This window comes from Panicum hallii, chromosome 3 (genome assembly GCF_002211085.1).
Source record: "Panicum hallii strain FIL2 chromosome 3, PHallii_v3.1, whole genome shotgun sequence".
In the NCBI taxonomy this organism is placed as follows: Eukaryota; Viridiplantae; Streptophyta; class Magnoliopsida; order Poales; family Poaceae; genus Panicum; species Panicum hallii.
Window position 1 is genome coordinate 58,720,029 of NC_038044.1, and position 26,511 is coordinate 58,746,539.

The window sequence follows — 26,511 nt, forward strand, 5'->3', positions numbered from 1 at the left end:
TTAATTAAGTGACATATACCTTGCCATTTAAAATGGAAGGAGCAACTCGTTTGATTTTAGTTTTGGCTCCAATGTCCAGTTTTTGTTTTTTTATTCATCATTCCTAAGACCCATCCTAACGATGAACAGTGTTCAGTTTGATTTTAGTTTTGGTCTTGATGTTCAGTTCTGGTCTTTATTCATCATCCCTAAGCTCAGGCCTAAACCCTTCCAAACGATAAAACTCTCACATATAAATACAAGTGTTAAGGTTTGACGCACACACTCGCATCACACCATAAATACGTGGTATGCTCCCTTATACCACGAATCCTTACTTTTTCACCACTCAAAGCTTTTGAAGGTGTGAGCATGTAGGTGGGGGCAAGATCTCTCATAGAATTCTTACCAACCATAGATCAAAAGTCTAAATATTGTCCAATTGCTTACAAAAAGAGTGCAAATAGTCAATAGTGTATCAAATTAGGACCCATTTTCACTATTTTTCTTATAAGTATCATTTTGCGCCACCATTATCTCATTAACCACGATCTTTTCAAAAAAAAAACTAATTGCTTTCCAAAACCTCTTTAACCACGCTTTCTTCTACCCTTAACCCCTCTGGCCGTCGTCTTCTCCCCCACTTTCGCTTTCACTGCCCTCCTCCAGCCCACAAGACTCCGCCGCAGCCGCAGCCATGCGCCCGCTTATCCGAACCGCGCGCTGCTGCCTCCTTCGCGCGCGTGTTCGCGCCATGGCCACGCTTCCCATGGCGCCCCCCGCCGCCGCCGCGGCCGCCGCCATCTCTTCCTCCTCTTCCACCCGCCCCATCTTCTCCTCATCACGGCCCAACCGCATCCTCCTCGCCCGCTTCTTCCCCGCCGCGCTGGCGCCGGCCGGGGCGAGGGGGCTCCGGACGTCCGTGGCCGCGGCGGCTGCGGCCGTCGAGGTGGGCGGCGTCAAGATCGCGCGCGACGGTGAGTTGGGGGTGGGGGGGGGGGGGGGGGCTCGGGTCTCAAGGTGTGGTGCAAAGGCGGGATCTTGGGAGGCAGGGTTCTTTCTGGGTTTTGGGCTTGATTACACTGTCCAAAAAGTTAGTATTTTTTAAAAAGATTAGGAAGTTTAAACTTGGGTAACTGTGTTATCGTTTAGGGAGGTTTCATTCATAGGTGGTGCGCTGATGATATCGAAATGTTTTAGTATTCTTGCTGTAGTATGAATTGATAGTCTGTGGGTTCAAGTTCATGAATGGTTGGTTGCACTATTCATTAGCTTCTCGGCAATGTAATCACCGCACAGTCATTGCATTACATTGTTCAGTGTGTTGTATTCTGAGACCCGGAGTGTTGTTACACTGCCGTCTGTATTTATACTACAATTGAATCTGTGACAATTGAGTCTCACAATGAACAGCACTTTTTGTGAAATTAGTATAGCTTATGATTTCTCTGTCATTAATTGATTCATTTTCGACGGCCTCTGTAGATGTTGTGAAGGAGGATGACCCAACAAACAATGTGCCAGACAGTATCTTTTCGAAGATTGGCCTGCAGCTGCACAGAAGGGACAACCACCCTCTAGGGATTCTGAAGAACACTATTTATGATTACTTTGACAAGAACTTTGCCGGGCAGTTTGACAAGTTTGATGATCTTTGCCCTCTTGTCTCTGTCAAGCAGGTATGAGTTAGAACTTTAGAATTTGTTTATACTACACTGAATGGATGTCTGCTATTCTGAAATTTTAGCTAAAGACCATCTATAAACCATGATATAATGCTAACCTACAAGCAAGTAGCAATAGTAAGTAAGCACACAAGATTTTGCCAGAAACTAAAAGAACATTAAATATTTAAAAAGAAAAAGGCACTTGAAGTGGAAAAGAATGAAAACGGTAATGCTGCAGTTTGAAGTGCTATAGAGTCAATTGCTTGTTTCTTACTTCTCATGACATCTTCCCTTATAATAGCGAACTGAGTACTAGAAGGTGATGTGTGTCTTTTTCCAGACTCTTACATCTTTAGTGAAAAATAGAATTTGGTGGTAAGGCTTGTTTCTGACCTGGAAGTGTTGCTTCCTGCAGAACTTTGATGACGTGTTGGTCCCTGCTGACCATGTAAGCCGGAGTTACAATGACACATACTATGTTGATAGTCAAACTGTCTTGAGATGTCATACCAGTGCTCATCAAGCAGAGCTTCTAAGGGATGGACATACACATTTTCTTGTAACTGGGGATGTTTATCGTAGAGATTCTATTGATTCAACTCACTATCCTGTCTTCCATCAGGTAACTTTGTTTTGCTATATTCACCCATATTTGTCAAGAATATTGTTTCTGATTATCTTTAGCACATGCAGATGGAAGGCTTCCGTGTCTTTTCTCCAGATGACTGGTCAGGTTCTGGCATGGATGGGACAGCATATGCAGCTGCAGACCTCAAGAAAACGCTGGAAGGCCTGGCAAGACATCTTTTTGGTAAATTACTTGCATCATGTTCCTTGTTATTAAAAGATATGATCAAATAGATCCACATGCCAGCTAAATAATATAGATAAACTTGTCTTCAGGTGCTGTTGAGATGCGATGGGTTGACACTTACTTTCCATTCACCAACCCATCCTTTGAGCTTGAAATATATTTTCAGGTATTACATTGGGTGTGTTCAGGTATTTTGAGGTCAAGTATAAGTAAAACATGTCGAACAACAGATGTTGATATGGTGGGTTTCTGATTAACTTTCTCATCCTGTAAGGATGATTGGTTGGAAGTTTTGGGATGTGGAGTCACCGAGCAGGAAATTTTGAAAAGAAATGGCAGGACAGACCATGTGGCATGGGCCTTTGGACTGGGCTTAGAACGCCTCGCAATGGTCCTTTTTGACATTCCAGATATACGACTCTTCTGGTCAAATGATAAACGGTTCACATCCCAGGTATTGCTACTATAGTTGCTATTGGTTACTTTCTAACTACTTTTGTAGTTATATTTTGTGTTGCCTTACAGTGACCCATTTACCCTTTACGTGAAGCTTCAACATCTGCTCAATCTAAATTACTTTTCTGCAAAACTCACTTTTTCTAGCACGCTTTTTTTTATTTCAATTTTCGAGGGTTATAAATTACTCCCTCCAGTCAACTTTACTTGGCGTCTTGGACAAGGGAAGCAGCTTGTTTCCTTGTTGTTTTTGTTGTCTGAACATAAGTTTGATGAACTGGAGGTAGTATGATTTAAGGACTGAAAGCTTCAATTCTCAGTTAAATGAAAACTCCCTTACGTTGATTTTAAGTGCTGGTAACAATTATTGACTTGTTATGAAATCTTTTGTTTCCTAATGTAGTTTACACTTTACAAATGCTAACTGATAAACTTGGTTTGGGCAATGCTCAAAAATGTGCAAGAGGATCCAATCTGTGTAACTGCACCAAAAAGTTATGTAATATGATTTTTGTATATAATTAAGTTATCCAATGCATTGACTTAACACTGGATTAATAAGAGGTGTCATGTCCATCTTGGTTTGTATTTACCCTAATCTACTTTAGTTTCTAAGACATTCTTGCTGCCCAGTTCTCAGAAGGCAAGCTTGGTGTCAAGTTCAAGCCATTTTCAAAGGTAAATCTCTATGTTTCTGTTTTGTGTTTAATTTACTTGTCATTTGTTGAGAAAATAATTTTCATCTTGGTGCCTAATTTGTGCTGGCTTACTGTTTATTCTTTCCATAGTTTCCACCATGTTACAAGGATATGAGTTTCTGGATCAATGATGCATTCACGGAGAACAACTTATGTGAAGTTGTCAGAGGAATTGCTGGAGATCTTGTAGAGGAGGTATGAGATCAGTGTTTTTGATGCATCTATTAAGATTCAAGCACTTGCCTTAGCTTAGTCATTTCAAGTTTGTAGGACCCTTCACCTTTCATGTTGTAATTTCGTGTAATAAATGAGATTAAACAATAGCATAAGTGTTAAGGATTAAATGAATTCAGTTCTACGATTACTAATAAAACCTCAGATTAGTTGAAGTGTACCTTCTGATCTTTGAAGCTTATTGCCCTTGTCATTTACTCCTGCTGGGCAATGACTGTAGCTCTGTTTGCTAGTTATGTTACAGTTTCAATACACTTAGATGAACTGACTCCTTTCATACACATGCATCTTGGAAAACTCTTTTTGAGGCATGATAAGATCTTTTGTTCTTTATATTTTGAAACACTAATATCCATGTGGTGAATGTTAGGAGCCTAATGTGTGCATCTAATCCACAATTAGTAGTTTGGTCATATAATGGAATTTAGAGGTTCTTCGGAATGTTGTGAGATGAAAAAAAAATTGTTTGCAGGTAAAGCTCATTGATAATTTCACCAACAAGAAAGGCATGACAAGTCATTGCTACAGAATAGCCTATAGGTCAATGGAACGTTCACTCACAGATGAGGAGATTAACAGCCTGCAGGTAACATTCAACAACTCCCATGTAATGATTTTAGATGCTATCTTTGATTTTGAATCTGATCATTTTTGCAATTCGACTGCAGTTGAATGTCAGGGAAACTGTGAAAAATAAATTGAATGTCGAGTTGAGATAGAAGGGCGCCAGTTCAGATGTTATACCAAGAACTAATTTTTCCCTGTCTTTATTTGTAAATCCATTGAAAATGTAATTTTCTTTTTATCTATGGAGAAAATGGACCATTTGGTTCTGTATTGATCACGTTTTCAACGCTGTCAAGGGTAGAGAAAAAAGTCCCTGCTCGAATTGTAGCTTGCAGACACAATGATTAAGAAGCATTGTACAATGCTCTCAGTTTTTTTTCGCCGATAGTTTACAATAAGATGGCTATTATGTTTGGAGTAGTCAAAATTACACGTCATTGTTGGCAATGTCCATGTACATATTTCATCTGATGATGTGAACGCCATATAGAAGCTTTCTGATATTTCATCTGATGATCTGAACGCCATTGTTCCAGAGAATCAGCTTTGGGAGCTCTGCCAAACGCACCCTTAGATGATACAATGCTACAAGGCTAGGCTGATGTCTTAATATTGTTCAATGCGCAACTCAAGGAAAACCAGAAAGTTGCATCTCAGAATTTGGGGTAGTTTCTGGAGTCTTTATTGTTCATGTCAATTGAGATTCTGAATCCGCAGTCTGTATTGTTCATGTCAATTGAGATTCTGAATCCATTGGATATCATGCAAAGCAAAAGGGAATGTTTATATATCGGCCTGTCCGCAATAACTTTCCTGCACGCGTTTGCCTGATGTTCATTTTGAAATTGTGCAGCCTGCAGTCGGCGTTGCTAATGATTTCAAAAAATTGCTCCTTTTTATGTTTGTACGATGAGATCAGTTTCAGGTTATTCTTCATTCTATGTGTGGCAAAATGGACACTGAATGCTGACTGACCACAGCGGAATGAATGTCCCGGTGTGAATCCAGAGGACTTTTATGTACTATCAGCGACAAGTATGTCACCGTACACAATGATCTCATGATCTGAATGCACACTGTTGGTTAATGAAGAATAATCCGACACAAGATTCACGAAGGTCACATGTATAGATATCTGTTTTCTGATGCTAGAGCTTCAAATTTTCGCTAGAACACCAGAAACACAGAAGAACATTCTCCGTTCATATGCTGTGTGACAATTTCTTCTTGGTAAAAAGAAGCGTCAGGTATATAAAATATACCCATATATGTAGAATTCACACCATTTCAAAATTTATAATGAAGTAATATAAATCTGGAAGGAGTTTGGACTTCCCAAGCCTGAAACGCCCTATGTGTGCTTATCTTCTCCCTCTAAAAACTCACAACCAGAGGATGTCGTCCAACTGTTGGACCAAAGAATATGCAATTTTAGGTGGTATTAGATAGCAGTCATCCCTGCTAGTTCACGCAGTTTCTCACACACGATGAAGGTGATCGTTGTCTGAGGGCCTAATCTTGCAAAGGTGGCAAATCCACTGAAAAATATAGAAGAGCTTGTCAGGACGTCATGACTGAAGGAGAGGAAGTTGTAAGATCAATGCAAGTGGGTTAAGCATAGCTTAAAAATAGCAAGTGGCCAGCTAAATCATACAATAAAGCACTTTCAATATAAAGATTAATAACCAGCACGAATACCACCTTCAATACTTGAAGGTTGAAATAGATCAAGATGCATACAGCTTGATAAACAATAAACCTTTGAACAATTCTGAATAAAGACAAAACTATTGCTGATAATCTGCAAAGCATTATACTGAACTATTGATCTTTCATTAGCTCAATATAGTGGTAAAGCTAGCAAGATTCATTTTTTGGATGTTAAAAGCTAGAAAGTTAACAGATGAAGACAGCATGTTCAACAAATCAAGCTTCCAAGTAAACATGAATTGTCATATATGATTGAAAAATATATAAATGCGGCCACTCAGGTCTCACCCTTTATAAAGCGATTTTACGCCCTCTGTCACCACAACCTGCAAACCAAGAAAAGGGAGTTAAATATGAGAAGCAAACCTTAATGTTATTGACTTGTTGGTGCTCAAGTTATTGCATTTCCACTCTCCTAAGTTGTAACATTCCTTTTCTGATCTTATGGAAATAGCTCACACATTCCTTTTCTGATCTTAATTAGTAGCTCAACAATTTGGCAGCGCCTTCAGGCACTTTTAGCAAGCAAGTAACGTTTGCAGTGTTTACCCAGGAGCAATTCCTAATATCACACATCAAAATGAAAGGTTAAAGTCAACACCTGGTAAGCACAATGGAACCCGTTCCTGTATACTCTGGCACCTTTGGTCTCCCGTTGCAGCATTAGCCGTGTTTTGACCATATCTACAGGTGCGGTAGCAAGAGTACCAGCTGTTCCAGCTATGCAACTCGAGCTTCCAAGAAGATAAAGATTAACAGTCCATTCATTTCATTAAGGATAGACATCAAAATGTAGAAAAGAGACTTCACTGTACATGAGATGTAGTTGAAAACCTTCTTCAAGAGGTGTCCACTTCATTAATGCCTATATGAATACAGATGAAGAAATATCTTACAAAACTGACGTACTGAAGTACAAATTTATTCCTTTATAACAAATATATGACACAAATAATAGAAACCTGCTTGGACTCATCGTAGGTTGCCATTTGTGATGCAGTGAGGCAGCCTGCTCTTGCCATTGCTGGACCAACTCCTTTCCAAAGTGCTTTGAGCCCTTCCTGTGCTAAAACTTTCCTCATCTCTCCTATTGTACCGGTACTGCTTGTACTCATCTGCAGCCTCACCTACAGAATGTACTAAGTTCAGATCCAGCACATAAAACAAGTCACACTTCTGAAGTGAGTTCAAATCGAAACTGTATACCTTTAAAACCTCCATGGGATTTGTTAAAGCAGTTGCAAGGGCACCAGCAATGACTCCAGATGCAAATTTAAAAGCAAAGTTTGTTGAACCAAATGTGTAACTGCAGACATGTTTGCAGGGCTCATACAGTCCTAACCGAAGGCCACCATAGACAACAGATCTTGTCAAAGCTGGTGCAAGTCCCAGGTAGAGTGACCGAGGCCCTTCCCTTTCGACCAGTTGTGTAAATATTGTTCCCTAACATAATTCATAATACAGATATGACTAAGAATTGAATTTACATCTGAACAAGCAATGAATAGGAAACCTATAGGTGCTGTGAGTACCATTCCAACTAAGCTTCCTCTTTGCCCAGCAAGCTGCATTTGAAGCCTAACTTTGATAACATCTGCAGGACGAAAATGGTGGTAGACCTATAAAAAGAGTAACTTATTTTCTGGACAAACAAAGTATATGTTCCTGTTACCAAATTGGCAGCAGTGCAATGAACAGTTAGTTTCTACACAAGTTTATTTAGAATATTCTATGTCCTCAAGTCTTGGAACAGGTGCCAGTTGTCAAATAGTATCTCTGAAAATTCATTGGATGGACAGGTCAAATTTTAAAAACGGACTATTTCAGGATGGATATCATCAAAATTTCCTGAGCGTCATCTTTAACGTTAGTCAAACATTCTATGTTTAGTTTGACAATGTTTTCCTCCATAAGTGGCTGTTTGTTTTATTGACATAACTGTCATTTACTACAGTCCAGATAAAGCGACCATTTGTCGCATTCTTGGAATAGGGGATCAACCCATAAGAAATGTTTGAATGGCCGAATCTGTCAGGGACCAATAGAATGTGAATGCTCCTGTTTTTTTCTCCCTACAGGACGAATAAGCATTAGCGTTCCATGAACAAGCACTATCATACTCATACCTAACCATACAGCAATCCACAAAGGCATGCGTCCAAAACAAATGAGACCTTATCCACGATTATGCTGTGGAAAAACCCAGTTAAGTCTTATTTCCCAGTTACTAGATGCTGCAACATTATCTTCACCGTCATCTCAACTAGCAGCAACTCCCTATGCACAAAAGATTCGGAGTGGCGGGCAGTGGAACTAAACATGAATTCTGAATTACTATAATTTCCCACCGAATCTCTGTTCTCATTCATTTTAACACCCAAGGCAATACAAGAAGAGCAAATTACTCGATATGAGAGGAATAGCAGGTAGCTGACCGAGCGGGTGGGTGGCGGCGGTGGCAGCGGCGACGGCGGAGCCGCTGATTCCAAAGTGGTACAGCGCGTAAGACCCCGGCGCCGGCGCCGCCGGCCGCTCGTCCCCGGCGCCCGGCCGCATCGCGGCTCCTCCTCAGATTTCCTGAAAGAAAGAAACGCCGGCGAGAAGCGGGAATGGAGACGGCGGCGAAGCGGATCCAAGGAAAGAAAAGTTCTTCAAGAAACAGGAGCAAGAAAGAACTGGGAAGCAAACAACCAAATCGAACCAGGAACCAATTGTGCGAGAATAATATTGGAGAGAGACCGAAGGGGAAGCTTTTCAAAAAGAATAAAAAAAAGTAAAGGCCGAAGCGGAAGACAGCGATTGGATGGATCTTGACGTCCTTTCAATTTCTGCTCCGGTCTAATCCTCCACAAGAACTGGAGCGGGAAGGGATTGCGTCATTGGCAACATGCTTAATTGCTGATGAAAATGACTTCGTTAAACCATTTTTTCTTTTTTTTAAAAAAACTTGTGCTTAGAAAAAGAAGGTGAGTATTTTACGTACTTATATGATCTATCTTCATTCACCTCTCGCAAAAGATTATTTAATTTCAGTTCATCCTGCATCCCGTTCCTTGTCCTTGGCAAAAGCAAGTTTTTGTGCTGACATGGAGTATGATATAAGCATCAGTCGTACTAGGGCAAAATTTATATCTAAATAAAAATAAATGTTACAGTAGCCGTCATGTTTGCCAAATACTCCCTCCATTCTAAATTTGTACGTCTGTTTCATGTTTGTTGTTTGTTGGTTGTTTTTGCAAATCTAGATTTATAGATTCTATTATGCATATAAATATACACTGCGTCTACACACTGCGTCTACACATGCAGTAAAATATATATTTTGATTTGACAAAACGACCAACGATTTGAAACGAAGAGAGTATTTTGTTTGGGAATAAACCTACCTACCTCAAGCATTGAGATCAAACTCAAAATGACACCAATCTCCATTGGTTGGAGAGTAAAACTAAACTCAAAATAGGTGTTCCGGTTTGTTTGAGCTTTCGATGAATCCATTTTCAGGAAAACCTAACAAAAAAGGGTTTGTCTTTGTGGACATTGCTGGCGGCGTTTTAGACTCCAACTCTCCTAGATATGGTACACGAGCCCAAGCGGGCCTTCGACACTCCTATATATATAGCAGCACCGTCGGAAGAGAGATCTATCGAGGGGATCGAGACCGGAGCAAAGGCGTCAGATTTGTTGTTCATTCGTCCACCCGGGCCGGCCGGCCGGACACCACGCCGCTAGCGCAGGTTGCTGGGGCGCTTGCTTGCGAGTTGGGACTTGGGACGACGTGTGCTCGGTTCAAGCCGAGGCAACGACGATGTCGGCGCCGGAGGCTCCGTTGTTACCACCCGCCGCCGCCGCCGCCGCCGCGATCAGCAAGAAGCAGCGGAACAAGGACGCCAGGAAAGCCGCCAAGGCCGAGAAGGTGGCGCAGCGGCAGCAGCCGACCGGGCGTCCGAGGCCGAGGAGGCCGACCCCTTCGCGGAGAACTACGGCGACGTCCCCGACGAGGAGGTCCAGACCAAGGCCGTATCGGGCCGCTCGTGGACCGACGTCGGCGCCCTCAGCGCCGCCGCCATCGGCCGCTCCGTGCTGCTCCGCGGGGCCGCTAGGTCGGTCGCCGCAGGCTGGCCTTCCTCGTGCTGCGCCAGGGCATGGAGTGGTCCACGCCGGCGGAGACGGCCCCGGCGTCAGCCCGGGGATGGTGTGCTTCGCCGCCGCCCTCGGCGCGGAGTCGGTCGTCGAAGTCGAGGGCGTCGTCGCTGCCCCCAGGGACCCGGTGCTCAGGGCCACCGCCCGGCACGTCGAGGTCCGCTTCAGGCGGATCCACTGCGTCGCCAGGGCTAGCCGGAGCCTCCCGTTCAGCCTCGACGACGCGGAGGCGGAGGCGGAGCTCGAGGGCCCCGGAACCGGAAGAGCCCGCGTCGGCCAGGACACCCGCTTCAACCAAAGGGCGCTCGACCTGCGAACGCCCGCGAACCAGGCGATATTCCGGATCCAGTTCCAAGTTGAGAACGTGAGTAATGAACTTTAATTTAATGATAGTTTTTCTGCTGATTCTGATCAATTTGTTACTACTAACCTAACCTGGTAATGCATCTTTAATCAAACATCACACATGATCTGTAGTTCATGTTCATGTTGCAGCTTAGAACCATTGTCTTCGATGTATACAAGATCTTACTCCAGGCATTGACATTTTTTCTTGTTTCCTATCTCTTCGCCATTGAATGTTCTTTCTGTTTTGGTTGTAGATTATTGTAATCTAAATCTAAATCTTTTTGCTGGATGTTCTGCAGAAATTCAGAGAATTTCTGCTGTCCAAGGGCTTCGTCGGCATCCGCACCCCGAAACTGAACGCCGGCGCCAGCGAGGGCGGAGCGGCTGTGTTCAAGCTGCAGTACAACGGCCAGCCTGCTTGCCTAGCGCAGTCTCCCCAGCTGCACAAGCAGATGGCGATCAGCGGCGGGTTTGGGCGCGTGTTCGAGGTCGGTCCGTTGTTCAGGGCTGAAAACTCCAAGACGCACAAGCATCTCTGCGAGTTCACGGGCCTCGACACGGAGATAGAGATCAAGGAGCACTACTTCGAGGTGTGTTGAGGGATCATAGAGGAGTAACATGCTTAGTTTCATTTGTTTACTGAAGTTGTGATGGCTAGTAATTGAGTAGCAATGATTTTCTTTACGCAGGTTTGCGATGTCATAGATGGATTGTTCGTCGCGATATTCAAGCATTTGAATGAGAGCTGCAAGAGGGAACTCGAGGAGATCAATAAGCAATTCCCTTTTGAACCTCTGAAGGACAAACATGTTCTTGCTTGTTCCTGTAATTTTTTGTTCATGATTGGCATTAGGCATCTAGTATTTCGGTTCTGTCCGTGGCCCATGCGAACGGCTCAAGTTGTGCTGAATACTGCTGCAGTACCTGGAGCGGACCTTGAAGCTCACTTATGAGGAAGGCATTCAAATGTTGAAGGTACAAACTTTCATCTGTTCCTGTTGCAGAATTTTTTTTTTGACGGAGAGTTGCAGAATGTGTTAACTTTTGTGTAGCATACATGGCCATGATCGAAGTAGATTTAGTTGTTACTTGCTGCTATCGACCTCATTCAAATGTATGCGAATGATTTCGCTTGTAAGAAGAATTATCTTTCAATGAACGTGACTAAATAATTATTCAAATTTTTCTGCCCCATCTTGCTTCTTAGCTTGTTTTTTATAGTGTTTATTGCAGAAAAGATCCTCTCAACACCAGCAGTTGCAATACGAAGAACTAGCACCAACTTGAGAAGTTTAGACATAATATCATACTGAACTACCTTATTTGTTTTAACTAGCATCATAGACAACATCGATAAATTCCTCAAATTTTTGAAGTTATCATTATTCCTCATATCAGCAATATAGCGAGTTAGTTGAAAACGAAGTTGGCTCATTTCTTCAGATACAAAGTCATGAGGATAGAACTCCGCAAGCTTAACCAACTTGTCAACATTAAAGGTAGAAAAGGAGTTAGTTGGACTGAATGATGGCATACATCTAAATAGCTCTATGTTTACCTCATCAAACCTACTATTGAGCTCCTGAAGTTACCTATCAATGACATCCAAAAACATATCAGCATGAAACCGGTGGTAATTAGTGGCACCTCTATAGAACTTAGCTGATCTTTGTATAATAATATACTTTCCATCCATATCAACAATGCTTCTAAAAAAAACCGTCTTTAGAAATTCTTCCCATCCAGCATCTTCTCCCAAAACATCCAATTCTACTTTTGCAAACTTAAGAAGATCCATTGCATTTACAATATCTTGCTCTCTCTTTTGTAAAGCATTGCATAAGTTATTTATGTATCCAAATATTTCATTCATCAAGTGGAGTAAAAAAACGAACTCAAACGAGTTAAATACTCTGAGCATAGTTTGAGCTCCTAATGCCTCAGCCCCTTTACCTTCTTTTCCAACTCTAAAAAAAATTCTCTTGAATGAAGGATACAAATGCATCACATGCATAACAGTTTTGTAATGAGATCCCCAACGTGTATCACCTGGTCTTGCTAAACCCATCTCTTGATTCAATCCTTGGCCAATTTCAATTTCACCCAATTTCAATGCTTCAATCATGTATTCAGTTTGAGCTATGCGAAGCATACTGATCTTCTTGAATGACATCTCTAGAACATTTAACAAACATGCAAGTTGCCCAAAAGACCATTGACAATCAATATTCTCTTTAGCAACAGCTACAAGGGTTAACCGAAGTTGATAGGCGAAGCAGTGAACATAATATGTAGAAGGGGACTCTTCATAATTAATTTCTTCAAACCATTAACATGACCTTTAATATTATTAGCTCCATCATATCCTTGATCACGCACCTTGGATAAAGGCAATTGATATTTGATAAGCAAGGACTAAATTGCTTCTTTAAGAGTCAATGATGTAGTATCTTCAACGCGCACAAGATCAAGGAACCGCTCAACAGGTTCTCCTTTTTTATTGACATAACGCAAGCAAAGAGCCAATTGTTCCTGATGGTATGCATCACTAGACTCATCAGCAAGAATAGCAAAGCATTCATCACCAAGTTTCTCTATAATAAATTTGGTTGTTTCATGAGCACAAGAAGCAATAAGTTATTTCTGAATTTTATGGTCAATCATCTGATAATTAAGTGGAGCGTTTTCAAGAACCACCCTATTAACTTCTTCAAAATTACCTGCAAGCCATGCCAAAAGTTCCCTGAAATTCCCTTGATTCTGCGAATTCTTTCCCTCATCATGACCACGAAAAGCCAACCGTTGACGCAAAAGATATCTTATGCACTTAAGTGACCATGTCAAGCGAGCAAGATATCTAACTTTAAACTCGGCAGTATTTGAGGCACAAGACTCATGGATGGATGTATGAGGTTTTCTAAACATATCATACTTCTATTCAGCTTCACTATCAGCACTATCAATAGCACCCGCATGCTTACGAAATCTATCTTCATGTTCCAATTCCGAAATCCTTCCTCAACAAAAGCATCTCCACCAAGAAATTTACTACTATCTTTGAACAAATAACAAATAAAGTAATATGCAGCATCTTTATGCACACCTCCAAAATCATGTTGCGGAAAGTTGTCCCTTTTTCATATTTGGTCGACATGGCCCCAATGCGATGTACACTATTCTAACTGAATCTTGATCATTAACAGGATAGCTAGAAATAAGAGCCCTCAACTTAGGACCATGCCCTATGTTATAATCATCATTCTTGTTGCCATTGGATTCAGATTTATTGATAGGCATGGATTCATCATCTTCGATTATTGGGGGCTAAACTGGCTGCCGCTGCTCAACTCTAACTCGTTCAGAAGGCACTGTGTTCGCCCGATTGTTGCTTGGTTCTTGAAATACCACCATTTCCAGCTGGTTTTCATTGGGAGATGGAGAAACAACTTCTGGCTCAGATTGTCTCTTTTTTGCAACACTTCTTTCCAAAAAAGATCTCAAATCAGTAGTGGCACCGCTACTCTTCTTCCTTTTCATGATGCAAATCTACATATTACAAGCAATCGAGTTTCATAAATATTTTCCTCATTACAATACTATATTGTTGCAAATTTATCATTAATTTTGTGAATTGCAATGACAATTTTCACAAAATATGGATGAATTTTCACAAACCTTTCAAGGTTAAGGGTCGGTTGCCCTTGCACCTTGCTGCCTTGCTGCCAGGCGCCGCTCACTGCCTCTCTGGTCGCCGAGGCCGAGACGCTGCCATGCCGTCGCGCGTGGAGCAGGCGAGCTAGAGCTTGGCCCTGGCAGCAGGCAGCCCGCAGGCTGCAGCCCCATTGCCGGCACCCCGCGGCAGCGCGGGCGCGCGGCTCAGGCGCGACTGCCGGCTGTCGCTCAGCTGCTGGCTCGCCGGCAGGTCGTCGCCCTGGCGACTGGCGCCCTCTCCTCCCGGCAAGGCCGCCATCGCCGCCGCCTAGGGTTGCCGGCCTGGGGAGCTACCTGGGGGAGATGTGCGTGCGGGCATGTGGGCCGGGGGTGGGGGAACGGGATGGGCATGGGGCAGCCTGGTAGGGGCTTGCGAGTGGGGTGGGCCGGTGGGGGCTCTTGGGTCGTGGGGGAGGGGAGGGGAGGGGGAACGTGGGCCGTTCGGTGGGGAGAGGAAATTGGACTATTTTTGAGCCCGTTATCGTATTTGTTGTTTATTTTTTATTTTTTTCTTCATATACTTGAGAAATACTACATATACAAAAAAATTTGTGAAAAATAATAGGTATTCAACTGAATACCCTTGATTCAAGGTGGGCCCGCCCCTGAGGGTGGTGATGCTCTTCTGCGCGCTCAAGAACATCGGGATGGCCACGCTCTTCCCACGCAACTCGTAGAGGCTCAAGCCATAGCCGCCGCCGTCTCGTCTTCTCCGAAGCCGGCGAGCCGTGGTGGTCCGGTACTCCGGTTGCGGCGCATTATGTGATAGGTTTTCACCATGTTTGATACCATGATCATCAAAGACGATACGGACAATACGATTGCCGGTAGATTAGGGCCAGCTAGCTGCTCAAGTCTGTTTTCAGCTTTTGCTACGGTGCTTTTGTCCGTGAACTCTGCTTGGAACTGAATCCAATGGACCAACGTTCGTTCTACCTGGAACTATGTCCAATATAATGGACCATCGTTTTATCTTTTCAGTCTTCATAGATATCGGGGGTGTTGCTGATGAACTCGTTGGGTCCATGGTAAGCGGGGAGATAGATAAATGGCCGTTTGAGTTGTGGTGTCTATTTCTTTTCAAAAAAAAAAAGTTGTGGTGTCTGCGTCTGCGCTAGTATCCACTAGTGTCCATGATGCGTACTGCCTCGGTTGTACAGCCCTTTGTAGCAACTCTTTGAAGGTTTTGTAGCATGCTCTAATTTGTAGAGCCAGTGGTGTGCAACAGTGCAACACTCGAGATTTGATTGGGGGAACTTCGGAAGAGAGGAGATGGCGAAGTGTTAATGATCTCACACTAAAATTATTGGTATATAGAGGATTAAAGTAAATTTGCCAACGAGTTGCATAGTGCCATGGTTTATTCTTATGATTTCTGAAGTTTATTCAGAAGTGATTCGCTGAGGGCGTACAACTTTGCTTATTTATCGAAAAAAATACTAAGGATTTAAAAAAAAAATAGTAAGCAATATTCTAAAGTCTGGCTGGATTGATCGAATCTACTCTTAAATTAACAAGTCACGACACTCTCTTTAAAAAAAATCAATGCATCAATGACCAAACACTGCAGTTAGATTTATTAGATTTGTTACTAAAATAAGTTTCAGGTGCATAATATTTGGAGAACCTAACAGCGGAACCCAATGGACCATTGTGTCCTCTCGAAGTGTGGCTCCGTTTGTCCAAATATTTCACATTACAATACAAAGCATCCAAGGGCATTTGGTCTAGTGGTATGATTCTCGCTTAGGGTGCGAGAGGTCCCGAGTTCAATTCTCGGAATGCCCCTATTTCTCCTTTTTTTTTCGCTCCCTCCAAGCAACCCTTACCCTTTGCAGTTGGGCTTCTCAGCATTGCCGTTTCTTTTTTTTCTTTTCCAACATAGGCATCCGATCTGAAATCTCTGCAAAATTTAAGCCAATACTTGCATCGCAAGTTCTGACAGTGAACACTGTAACTGTCGCAATGGCGCATCCGATCTGAAAATCTCAACAAAGAATAAGCCGATGCTTGCATTGCAAGTTCTGACAGTAAAACACTGTAGCTGTCGCAATGGCATCTATGGATTGCAGTTGCTCCAGCTGAAGAAAACTGAAGCTGAAGTCCCTGGATTTACTTTCATCACGGCAACATTTCGCTATGTTTATAAAATGAGATCACAACATATCCGCTACGTAACTGCAAGAAGCAGCAAAGCATGAATGAAAGGGAAGAATCAAATCTGCTGCTATTCTGATGGGTGCAATGGAAGAAGCTTGTTTTCCATTACTGCATCCAGTGTTTTAAAGGCGACAAGGCGACCCAAGGCAACCTGGGTACACCTGGACGCCTAGGCGACAAGGCATGACTGATGCCCAAGGCGAGCTGGGTCTGTCCGGACACCTCCTAGGTTACCCCCTTGAAACACTGACTGCATCATATATTTTTCTACACACACACACAAATGTTTCAGTCCGGAACATCTGATTTACATCGGCCCAACGGCTAACTGCCTGTTTAATCCAAATATAGAAATGAACCAAAAAAAAATTGAAGGGCCACAGAAGTATGGATGAATCGCTCACAGACGAGGCTTCATGGTATTAGGGTTGTCCAGCGAACTTGTAATTGCTTGGAAGTTTTCATTGTCAACTGGAAATATAAAAAAGAGAGATTCAGTGATTGCCAATTGGGACAAGTAGAACTCTATGAACTGTACATATTGTGGCCTAGCAAAGTTCATATAAACATGTATAGAGCTGAAGCACAAAAGGTAGCACCGCTTGCACCCACCCAAAGATTAAACAGGTTCTTCAACCTTGATGACAGGAACAAGGACTCATGGCAACACACACACCCAATCTTGCAGAAAATTTAGATGGAAGGGAAGGTTGCTCCTTGGACAAACCTTACTATGTCTTTGTCAGAACAATATCACGCATCAACCTATCTGGAGCTGTAACGGCGAGTCATACAAGAAATAATGTAAGATGTACTAATGACTATCGAACATAAGAAAAAAGGACCCCAAAATAGTACCTGGCATGCCCGTGAAATGCTCAAATTGACCCATTGCTTGTCTTATAAACATCTCCAGACCGCTAACAACTGTGGCTCCACATTCAGCAGCTTCACGGAGAAGTCTGGTCTCTTTTGGTGTGTAGACCGCATCAAAGACAACAGCATAGGATTTAAGTGCTTGCTGCAGGGATATGATTTGTCAATATATAAAGCCACAAAGGAGGAATATAATTATCACAATTGGCACTAAATTAAGGAAGGCAGGTTGAAGACCTTAGATAAAGGAGTTTCATTGACATTTGGATGCATTCCAATGGCTGTTGTATTTGCAAGAATCATCCCTTCCTCTGGATGGTAATTTTCCAAATCCGCCAGAGTCAATGCAGGTCCGCCAATTAAGTTGCCAAGTTCTTGAGCACGTGCTGGAAAATTGAATATACTTTTGATGTAATGTTACACATATTTCTCATACATGATTTCACCATAACAGCACAATCAGTGGCCAGGAAAAGTTTCAGAAAAAAGATACTGTTACTAGAACACAATTCAATATTCCTAGATGTAATGAAAGACATGTTAAATAAGCATGCAGTACTCTTAAAAACTGGGGGAATTTGCTAAGTTTGGAGCCAGAAACACTCATGGTAACAAGAGTTGAACTATAATCTCTCTATTATCTGTAACAAAATGCTGTCAGTGAAAGCTGATTTTTTGAGATACTGGACAACATATTTGGAACAACTCAAATGCACCACGTATATTTGCTAAGGATCAGACAATGTAAAATTCAATCTGATAATTTTAAGTGTTTTCGTTCAAGAAAAAAAAAAGATAACATGTTATCTGTACAGGTCCCGGCCTGCACTCACACGGGTAACGGCGCCCCCATGTAAGGGTGGGGCAGGGGTTCGGGAGTTTTCTTGGCCTGCGTGAGAGGTCTTCTTTTATTCAATGCTCGGGGGCTTCTTCCCCCTCCCCCCCCCCCCCCCCCCCCCCCCCCCCCGAGGCCGAGTTTTTTTTTATCTGTACAGGTCTATGATAAAATCTGTGCAGCAGAAGGCCAGAAGAAGTGCATACCAAAAGTACGGTTTGCAATTACAACTCTTGCTCCCTTCTCTTTTGCACCATATGCTAGGGCTTTGCCCGCACCACCAGCCCCGATAACAACAAAAAGTCTTCCAGCCAGTGGGGAAGTGGTTGGATCTGTTTGTTGAGATGCTGCAAATTGTCCCAACAGACAATTAGATTAGAATATTGATTAGCAATAATACCACAAGATTACAGCATAGGCGAGTGCAGAAACCTCTTATTCCATCCTCAATAGCAGAAATAGCACCGACATAGTCAGTATTATAGCCAACAAGTTTTCCATCAGGTCTTCTCACCATTGTATTAACAGCTCCAATGTCCTGAAGAAAATGTTATGCTTCCAAATGTTACTCTGGGTGAGCTAAAGGGTTCGGCAAACAAATATACCATGAGCAAAAGAAATAGAAATTAAATTACCCTGGCAATAGGATCAACTTCATCACAGCACCTAACTGCAGCTTCCTTATGGGGAATTGTGCAACTGCACTCGAATCAATTGGATTGAAAGAATAAAGGTCTGGCCACATATGGATAAATATACTATATAGCACAACAACAAAATTATTGCAACAGACTATATGGCTCAATACACTAATTACCTGAAGCCAGCAAAGTCTGGTGAAGAGTATGTATTAAGAAATTTAGCCAAGTCATCCACCAAAAAGGGCACATACACAGCATTGAAGCCCACAGATCTGAAAGCTTCGTTATGCAAAATTGGGCTCTTACTGTGACCAACTGGCTTCCCAATAATACCAAAGACCTTAGTGTCTGGGCCTATTTGCCTGATATTGTACAAATTAATCAAGTCTGCTGCTGTTGGTTGTGCAGGTGCGGATTCTCTTCCTTTTTCGAGAGACCCAAAAGTAAGGTATGCACCATATTTTGGGCAAAGAACTCGAGAAATAAAACCTCTCTCATTCATTACCAGCCCAATGATTGGCACCTGCTTTTCCTATTTACAATACACAGAAAAAATAATGTGAAATTGGGATCATATTAAAGCAGCTGACAAATGAGGTATGGTCATGAACACATAGCACAAGGTATTTCTCAAATGAAATGCTCTAATGGATACCTGTGCAGTAGAAGTGCTGTTCTGTTAAGGGCTATGAGATCACAATATACTATCACTTATGAAAGCTGTACTCAGATCTATTCATACGAGAAAGAAAGCACCACGCAAATGGTCTCAAATTTGGGGACAAGTCTAGCTCTCCACTTATAATTCATTTTAGTCGCCAGAAGTAGCAGAAATTCTATTCTAGTATAACTTACTTAATAGACTGTTGCCAGCAGGCTATATATCTTCTTTGACAACTAATGTTAGAATATGCCAACAAAAGCTTATATATGACTAGAGCAGACTACACATTGGTGGCATTATCTTTGTAACCCTAAGCTAAGATTCAATAAAAAAAAACAGGAGGTAGACTGAACTGTAAATACAAAAAGAAATTTCACAAACTAACACTTGCATATATAAAACATGAAAAGATTCAGACGGTAAACTTACTTGGCAATGTGCAAGTATTTGAAACATTCTTGCCACATCAACAATTTCAGTGGCAGTGGTTGCAATTTTCACTATATCAGCCCCGGTTGCTTGTATCTGAGCCACCAAATCTGCAAGCTCCTCTGCTGATGGAGTATTCTCATAGTTATGGGATGAAACAATGAGCTTACAATTTTCAGGTTTCTTCCCAGACAAAAGTCTCATAAATTTGTCGGCAGCCTGCAGAATGACACAATTATGGTGGCTGACTGCTAACAGATCCACAGATTAAGAAGACAGACCTACTTAGCATAAATATTGACACGTAATCATTAAATTAACAATTGATCAACTCTAGAGTTATGGGTTTATCTTTTTCTTTAACTTAAGTTAAGAATTTCATTGCATGTGAGTAAATTGCACATAAATGTCATACAAGTCTCTGAATCTCTGATATCTAATTAACTAGTATCATACTGTATTAGTCTTTTCTCTGATCTTACACAAATAGCAAACATAGATAATTCCATTACAAATTTTATCTGCAGAGTAGCCTAGCCTCTAGTTATTCAGTGCCTCATCAAGGGAAAAGGATGGGGAGCAGAGCAAACCTTGAGCTCAATATCAACGTATTCAGCTCCCAGCTCCATTGCCAGCATTAGCGCCTCCAGCCTTCGCTCATCGTCGCCTTCGTATTCACCACCTTCCCATTTGGGCCTGCACATCCAAAATCAAGAGACATGATTCACTTCAGGAACGCTGCAAACATTGAAATGTCTGTACAAGATCATCGAACTGCTCGCCTGAAGGTACGTAGCAGCCAGATAAAAACACCATTTTTGCCCAACTCAATTACACTGAGGCACTGAGCCAAGCAGAAAGACTATGAAATCTCACGATTCCCCGATACAGTGGGGGACCCACCTGTAGGTGACGAGCGCGGGGAGCGGGCGCGGCTCGGCGAGGATGATGGGCAGGTCCCTGCGCGGCGCGAAGCCGGCGAGGAGGTCGAGGCGGAGCTCCGCGACGTCGGCGCCGAGCGCGGCGGCGGCGGCCAGCTCCGCCGCCATCTCGCGTGGAGCCCGCGCCGTCGCCGGCACGCAGACGAGCGTCCGCGGGCGCGCGACGGCGGTGGCGGCCGGGGACACCGCCGACACCGACATCGCCGTGGCCATCGCGGTGGTTGGTGAGGGAAGGGGAAGGGGGAGGAGAGGGTTTAGCTGCCGCCTGCACTGCACTCTTGGTTGGTGGTGGACTTGGGGGGCGGCTGGTGGAGAATGGAGATGCGCCGGCGTGGCGCTGGGCCCACTGGGAAGCCGTGGGGGATCCCGCGTGGCGCGTCCCGATTGGTACGGGCCGTAAAAAATGCGAGTGATTCGTCAACCTTTAATTTTTATTCGAAAAAGGGTAACATTTTTATTTGAAATGGAACACATGGATCATGGGCACATCACATCTCTAATGGAGTTGCTACTTTGCTAGCAAGACTTTTTTGGCCTTCTTTTTTGCTCATTTTATTACTGGCCAAAAATCCTGGGCCAGCAATTCGGTGGCCAAAAATTTGCCTTGGGTAAGAAATGGCAAATTTGATGGACCAAGCACACCCTCAGTTTCGACATGCCCTGTATTCTGAGAGAAGCCGCATGCAATTTTCATTCCACTGAGCTCAGCTCTGTCTCCATTTTTATTTTACATAGGTAAGTGATAACTGAACATCTTGCATTCTCACAGAATGTAACGTACACTTGATTCCACAGCTGCATATTGTTACTGATTTCTACTGATCTTTCTAACACATTTCTGGCTGGGAAAGCCGGAAAAAAGAGGAAGTTTTGAGCATAAACGAATATACACCAAAACGTTTCAATTCAATCCAGACCATCCCCTAATCAGGCATTTTGTTACAAAGGAGACAACGCCTGAATGGCGAACCTATCCTGAATCCAGAGATTAAAAGGACAGAACAGACGCGGACATGTAAGAATCTCTAGCAAATGAGGAGCCATGATGTTCCAACGAATTTGCAAGTGCTCAGAATTTACCATCATCCAAAGAAGCAAAAAGAGATTTATTCTTACAACCGTACATATTCTTTGGCGAAGCAAGTTTCTGTCTCTAAGCTATAGAATTGAAGCTCCAAACGTAGCCCCACCTGCACCCATTCAAACATTTAGCAGGTTTTGCTCCATGGATGAAGCTTATTCGATCGTAACATACCAATTCAGATATTTCACAGGTCGGCTTTGCTTTTGCAGTATGGAAGAAAGATAAAAACTCTTTACAATGTTGAGCCAGAGCTTATTCTTTATTGAACAGGTGATAAGGCAGCAGGAGAAACACGATAAGCGAGATGAAACCCGCTTCTCCACCTGCGTTCAAGGCAGTGGGTTCCGTACCGTTCAGGACCAAGCAGGCAGAGACCTTGCATTTTTGTAGAAGCATTATTGTGTGTTTGTCAGAATAGCCTCACGCATCAACCTTTGTGGAGCTGTAAGGTGAGCCATAGGACTATAAGGTTTTCGGACAATAAGACAAACTAATGCTTATTGCCCAAATCAAGGAATAAGAAAAGGCTGGAAAAAGTACCTGGCATGCCCCCTGTGAAAAGCCCAAATTGAACCATCACTAGTCTTACCAACATGTCCAGACCGTCAACAACTGTTGCTCCACATTCAGCAGCTTCTCGGAGAAGTCTTGTCTCTTTTGGAATGTAAACCGCGTCAAAGACAATGGAGTAGTTTCTAAGAGCTTTCTGCAAGATTATAATTTATTTCTTATTACGTGAATTTTTAAAAATATATATATATCAATTACTGTTGTCGCTAGAGTAGCTTAGCAAGTTTCAGACCTTAGATAGAGGAGTGTCATTGACATTCGGAAACATTCCGACAGATGTTGCATTTGCAAGAATCATGCCTTCCTCTGGATGGTAGTTTTCCAACTCAGACAAGGTTAAAGCAGTCCCCCCAATTAAGTTGGCAAGTTCTTGAGCACGGGCTGGCATGTTGCAGAAAGTTTGACTTATAAACATAATCAATCACATTTTTATCATATCAGGATAATCAGGGAGCCAAGGAAAGTTGCAGAACAAATACATGCTACAGAAAATGACTGACCCCAATCAAAATTTCAAAGCCCAAGAAGCGACATATTAAATATGCATGTTGTCTATAAAAAAAAGGCTTTAGGGACTGAGCTCCTGCCTTAGGAATAATAGCCAAGTTTGGATCTATAATAGGTTAAAGCCTTCTGCCAGACCTAACTTACCAAGACATAACCTCATTTAAGAAACAAACAAAAGTTGTCATGAAGGAGCTCTAATGTGAATGCTTACATTTGAGATACAAGATGCACATGATTAAAGGATCAAGCAATATCATCTGTATTCAAGTGCAGTAATTTAAGTGCTTTGTGCATGTCTAGCATGTAAATCTAAATTTTTTGGAGAAGAACAGTTCCATAGAAGTAAGAATACCAAAAGTACGGTTAGCAATTACAACTCTTGCTCCCTTCTCTTTTGCACCATATGCGACTGCTTTTGCTGCACCACCAGCCCCCATAACAACAAAAAGCCTTCTAGCCAGTGGTGAAGTGGTCGGATCTGTTGGTTGTGATGCTGCAAAATATTGGTGCAACAGGCCGTTAGAATTGAATACCAATCAGAAACAATACCAGAACTAAGTAGTGGAATGTAGAAACCTCTTATTGCATCCTCAATAGCAGCAATAGCACCAACATAGTCGGTATTATACCCTACAAGTTTTCCATCAGGCCTTCTAATAATTGTATTAATAGCTCCAATGTCCTAGGGAAAACGTTTTTTTTCCCAAATGTTACTCTGGCTGCTCTGAGAAATCCAATAAAATGACAAGCAAAATGAATGTGGCGTGAAATTACCCTGGCAATAGGATCCAGATCATCACAGCACCTAACTGCAGTTTCCTTATGGGGCATTGTGCAACTACAGTACAATTAGTTGGATAGAAAAAAAAATAGGCCATGTGAGACATGGGGAATAGACTACGTAATTGAATTCCCGCAATAAAGAACATAATTTAATATTTATAAGTATAACAAATTACAAACATCATTGGAACAAACTATTATTTCACCTGAAGCCAGCATAGTCTGGTGAAGAGAAGGTATTAAGAAACTTGACCAAGTCATCCGACAGAAATGGCAGAAACACAGCATCGAAACCCACTGATCTGAAAGCTTGATTCTGCAAAAATGGGCTTTTACTATGGCCAACTGGATTTCCAATAATACCAAAGACCTTTGTATCTGGGCCTATCTGTCTAATTTCGTACTTATTTATCAACTCTGCTACTGTTGGCTGTCCGGGGGCAGATTCTTTTCCTTTTTCAAGAGATGCAAAAGTAAGGTATCCACCATATTTTGCGCAAAGAATCCGAGAAATGAAACCCTGTTCTTTCATCACCAGCCCTATGATTGGCAATTGCTTCACCTAGTTCATTATTTAAATAAAAGATGATGAGAGCTAGGAATCATGTTAAGGAAACTGGAAAATGAAGCATGAAAATCAAATAACTAAAACATAGGATAATATGTCATTTGTGCTTGCCTAGTGCAGTCCCAACTATGATTCGTGGAAGAAATCTTCCTGCATTTGTGTAGAGTGTGTGGTTCAATTGGTTGAATCACTGGCATAGATTGTTTTATATTTAAGTATACCAGGGTAAGGCCTCCCTTGCTGTTTTCCCTATAGAAGATTGTTCTTTGAATTTGATAATACCAAGTCCGAGATTTCATACTACAGTGTGGAAATCTGAGCATTTGATCAGAGTAAATCTAAAGGGTGCAATTGTAGTCTAGCTCTCCAATTACGATCCATGTTCAGTCACCAGCAAACTAATGGTTCTACTTTGATCAATTGATCCTAGTCCAATTTACTTGATCGAGACCGAACATTGACAGCATGTCTTAAAGAGCCTTAGGAGTGCTATGGATCTTTTTGACAAACGACAATAGAATATGGCAGCAAGAACAACAAGATCTTTGTAACTCTAAAATAAGGTTCAGCAGCAGATATCATGCCACTAGCATAGAAAGAATTTGGGTATAGTCAAACGGTAAACTCACTTTGCAATGGACAAGTACTTGAAACATTCTTGACACATCATCAATTTCAGTAGCAGCGGTCGCAATTTTCACAATATCAGCCCCTGTTGCTTGAATCTGATCCACCAAACTCAGAAGCTCCTCTCCCGATGGAGTGCACTCATAGTTATGAAACGAAACGATGAGCTTACAGGTTTCCGGTTTCCTCCCCGACAAAAATTTCAGAAATTTGTCGGCAACCTGCAGAACAACATTGTTACAGCAACCAAGAGCCAACATGATTTTAATGATCAATCAGCTTTAGACATGATTTATCTTAGTGGCCGAGTCTCTTGAAGTTAGAGAATTTTTTCGTAGGGAATAAAGTTAGACACTGCACAGCCCAGGATTAGATTGCATCGAAAATCAGAATGAAGTCCAATTTTCTCAGATATATTATATTTGTCATTTCAGTAAGCTTAAAGCAGCATACTGATATCAAATGAAAAGAAAATTCACTTCCTTTGTCAATTAACCTAAAGAGTAATCTTGTGATCGATTCGGTTCCTCGAACTAAATTAGAAAGTTGTGACGACAGGGCCAACCTTAAATTCAATATCCACGTATTCAGCTCCCAGCTCCATTGCCAACAGAAGCGTCTCAAACCGCGTTTCATCTTCGCCTTCATATTGGCCTCCTTCCCATTTCGGCCTGTGCAACTAACATCAAGCAACATACATACTTTTTCTTTTAAACGAATCAGGCAGGAGAGCTGCCGATTATATTAAAAAGAAAGAACAACGCCCAGCACAGCAACCAACAACTACACCACGGCCGGCCAACATACATCCTTAGGCTAGGAGCACTGCGAACGTCCATACAAAATAAAGCGAGCAGATAACAGATACGCAATCTGAACTTTAAGGGGGAAAACCTTTTTTTTCTCCATTCAATTGTACTGAAAGCAGTAAATCCTCAGAAAATAAGGCAAAAAGCTGTCTCGGAGAAGAAACAAGAACCTGTAGGCGACGATGACGGGGAGCGGGCGGGGCTGGGCGAGGAGCACGGGCAGGTCTCTGCGCGGTTGGAACCCGTCGAGGCAGCCGACCTGGAGCTCCGCCACGTCGGCGCCGAGAGCGGCGGTGGCGGCCACCTCAGCCGCCATCTCCTGAGGCGACCGCGCCGTGAGGGAAGCGCATACCAGCGTCCCCAGCGGCGCCGCCGGCGCCGAAGCCGCTGCAGTGGCCATCGACTCCTGGTGCGGTGGCTGGCGGGAGCAGAGCAGAAGGCCGAGGATGGGCGCGTTTCGCTCCGCGGCAGTAGATTGCACGTGGCGGACTGGGCTGCCTGGTACACATATATGAGAGCCGCCGCCGGCCGGCGCTGCATTGTCCGCTAGCTCAGGGCGGCGGTGGCGGAGTGCGACGCGGGCTTTAGCTGCCGGCCACCGGCGGCATTTTTGTTTTTGGTCGGAGCCCGGAGGTGGGACCGCATTTTGTTTTTTCAGATGACTGACGTTGAAATAATCTGACGTGGCTT

The 26,511-nt window shown here is 42.7% G+C and overlaps 4 protein-coding genes, 1 non-coding gene and 1 pseudogene across 12 annotated transcripts; 3 read left to right on the forward strand and 3 right to left on the reverse strand.

The window, feature by feature from the left end:
- The first annotated feature begins 661 nt into the window (after window positions 1–661).
- On the forward strand, window positions 662–4,837 carry LOC112885719 (phenylalanine--tRNA ligase, chloroplastic/mitochondrial). The gene is made up of 10 exons (XM_025951336.1): window positions 662–956; window positions 1,465–1,658; window positions 2,062–2,268; window positions 2,340–2,457; window positions 2,550–2,626; window positions 2,735–2,914; window positions 3,550–3,594; window positions 3,705–3,809; window positions 4,321–4,434; window positions 4,517–4,837. The coding sequence occupies exons 1-10, from the start codon at window positions 677–679 to the stop codon at window positions 4,565–4,567; spliced, it is 1,371 nt and encodes a 456-aa protein (XP_025807121.1). The 5' UTR covers window positions 662–676; the 3' UTR covers window positions 4,568–4,837.
- Window positions 4,838–5,595: 758 nt separating this feature from the next.
- On the reverse strand, window positions 5,596–8,902 carry LOC112885720 (mitochondrial substrate carrier family protein ucpB). 4 transcript variants are annotated; one of them, XM_025951337.1, is made up of 8 exons: window positions 8,531–8,902; window positions 7,658–7,719; window positions 7,332–7,568; window positions 7,088–7,252; window positions 6,941–6,990; window positions 6,727–6,859; window positions 6,414–6,451; window positions 5,596–5,953 (listed from the first exon to the last, which is right to left on the reverse strand). In XM_025951337.1, the coding sequence occupies exons 1-8, from the start codon at window positions 8,679–8,681 to the stop codon at window positions 5,857–5,859; spliced, it is 933 nt and encodes a 310-aa protein (XP_025807122.1). In that variant the 5' UTR covers window positions 8,682–8,902; the 3' UTR covers window positions 5,596–5,856. The 4 variants fall into 4 exon arrangements, with proteins under 4 accessions (XP_025807122.1, XP_025807123.1, XP_025807124.1 ...); XM_025951338.1 differs by having other exon boundaries at window positions 5,725–5,953; window positions 8,561–8,902; XM_025951339.1 differs by having other exon boundaries at window positions 5,725–5,953; window positions 7,658–7,744; window positions 8,561–8,687.
- A 969-nt stretch (window positions 8,903–9,871) lies between these two features.
- Window positions 9,872–11,903, forward strand: LOC112885550 (annotated as a pseudogene).
- Window positions 11,904–16,043: 4,140 nt separating this feature from the next.
- TRNAP-AGG lies at window positions 16,044–16,115 on the forward strand. The gene has a single exon. It is a non-coding gene; the product is annotated as a tRNA-Pro (tRNA).
- A 414-nt stretch (window positions 16,116–16,529) lies between these two features.
- On the reverse strand, window positions 16,530–21,165 carry LOC112886785 (bifunctional 3-dehydroquinate dehydratase/shikimate dehydrogenase, chloroplastic-like). 3 transcript variants are annotated; one of them, XR_003227433.1, is made up of 11 exons: window positions 20,836–21,086; window positions 20,523–20,628; window positions 19,933–20,151; window positions 19,016–19,371; window positions 18,834–18,897; window positions 18,631–18,736; window positions 18,405–18,545; window positions 17,601–17,749; window positions 17,346–17,508; window positions 17,100–17,262; window positions 16,530–16,958 (listed from the first exon to the last, which is right to left on the reverse strand). XR_003227433.1 is itself a non-coding variant. In XM_025952774.1 (11 exons), the coding sequence occupies exons 1-10, from the start codon at window positions 21,084–21,086 to the stop codon at window positions 17,219–17,221; spliced, it is 1,599 nt and encodes a 532-aa protein (XP_025808559.1). In that variant the 3' UTR covers window positions 16,530–16,958; window positions 17,215–17,218. The 3 variants fall into 3 exon arrangements, 2 of the variants coding, with proteins under 2 accessions (XP_025808559.1, XP_025808558.1); XM_025952774.1 differs by having other exon boundaries at window positions 17,215–17,262; XM_025952773.1 differs by lacking the exon at window positions 17,100–17,262 and having other exon boundaries at window positions 20,836–21,165.
- A 437-nt stretch (window positions 21,166–21,602) lies between these two features.
- Window positions 21,603–26,427, reverse strand: LOC112885251 (bifunctional 3-dehydroquinate dehydratase/shikimate dehydrogenase, chloroplastic-like). 3 transcript variants are annotated; one of them, XM_025950899.1, is made up of 11 exons: window positions 25,992–26,326; window positions 25,578–25,683; window positions 25,015–25,233; window positions 24,024–24,379; window positions 23,809–23,872; window positions 23,611–23,716; window positions 23,387–23,527; window positions 22,760–22,908; window positions 22,498–22,663; window positions 22,308–22,399; window positions 21,603–22,063 (listed from the first exon to the last, which is right to left on the reverse strand). In XM_025950899.1, the coding sequence occupies exons 1-10, from the start codon at window positions 26,219–26,221 to the stop codon at window positions 22,353–22,355; spliced, it is 1,584 nt and encodes a 527-aa protein (XP_025806684.1). In that variant the 5' UTR covers window positions 26,222–26,326; the 3' UTR covers window positions 21,603–22,063; window positions 22,308–22,352. The 3 variants fall into 3 exon arrangements, with proteins under 3 accessions (XP_025806684.1, XP_025806686.1, XP_025806685.1); XM_025950901.1 differs by lacking the exon at window positions 21,603–22,063 and having other exon boundaries at window positions 22,198–22,399; window positions 25,992–26,427; XM_025950900.1 differs by lacking the exon at window positions 21,603–22,063 and having other exon boundaries at window positions 22,198–22,399; window positions 25,578–25,691; window positions 25,992–26,085.
- Between the last annotated feature and the right edge of the window lie 84 nt (window positions 26,428–26,511).

Bases quoted from the DNA above. Each gene is read 5' to 3' on its own strand.
- LOC112886785 (XM_025952773.1), bottom strand. From the start codon at position 21,086: ATGGCCACGGCGATGTCGGTGTCGGCGGTGTCCCCGGCCGCCACCGCC. The intron at 20,152-20,522 runs GTTTGCTCTGCT...GTCATTCTGCAG, and splicing joins ACGTTGATATTGAGCTCAAG to GCTGCCGACAAATTTATGAG. The intron at 18,546-18,630 runs GTTTCTGCACTC...GACAATTTGCAG, and splicing joins TATTGAGGATGGAATAAGAG to CATCTCAACAAACAGATCCA.
- LOC112885251 (XM_025950899.1), bottom strand. From the start codon at position 26,221: ATGGCCACTGCAGCGGCTTCGGCGCCGGCGGCGCCGCTGGGGACGCTG. The intron at 23,717-23,808 runs GTAATTTCACGC...CGTTTTCCCTAG, and splicing joins ATCTGGATCCTATTGCCAGG to GACATTGGAGCTATTAATAC. The intron at 22,664-22,759 runs GTCTGAAACTTG...ATAATCTTGCAG, and splicing joins ATGACACTCCTCTATCTAAG to AAAGCTCTTAGAAACTACTC.
- LOC112885719 (XM_025951336.1), top strand. From the start codon at position 677: ATGCGCCCGCTTATCCGAACCGCGCGCTGCTGCCTCCTTCGCGCGCGT. The intron at 1,659-2,061 runs GTATGAGTTAGA...TGCTTCCTGCAG, and splicing joins CTCTTGTCTCTGTCAAGCAG to AACTTTGATGACGTGTTGGT. The intron at 2,269-2,339 runs GTAACTTTGTTT...TAGCACATGCAG, and splicing joins ACTATCCTGTCTTCCATCAG to ATGGAAGGCTTCCGTGTCTT.
- LOC112885720 (XM_025951337.1), bottom strand. From the start codon at position 8,681: ATGCGGCCGGGCGCCGGGGACGAGCGGCCGGCGGCGCCGGCGCCGGGG. The intron at 7,720-8,530 runs GTAATTTGCTCT...TTCGTCCTGCAG, and splicing joins TGCTATTCCTCTCATATCGA to ATGTTATCAAAGTTAGGCTT. The intron at 7,253-7,331 runs GTATACAGTTTC...TACATTCTGTAG, and splicing joins ATCCCATGGAGGTTTTAAAG to GTGAGGCTGCAGATGAGTAC.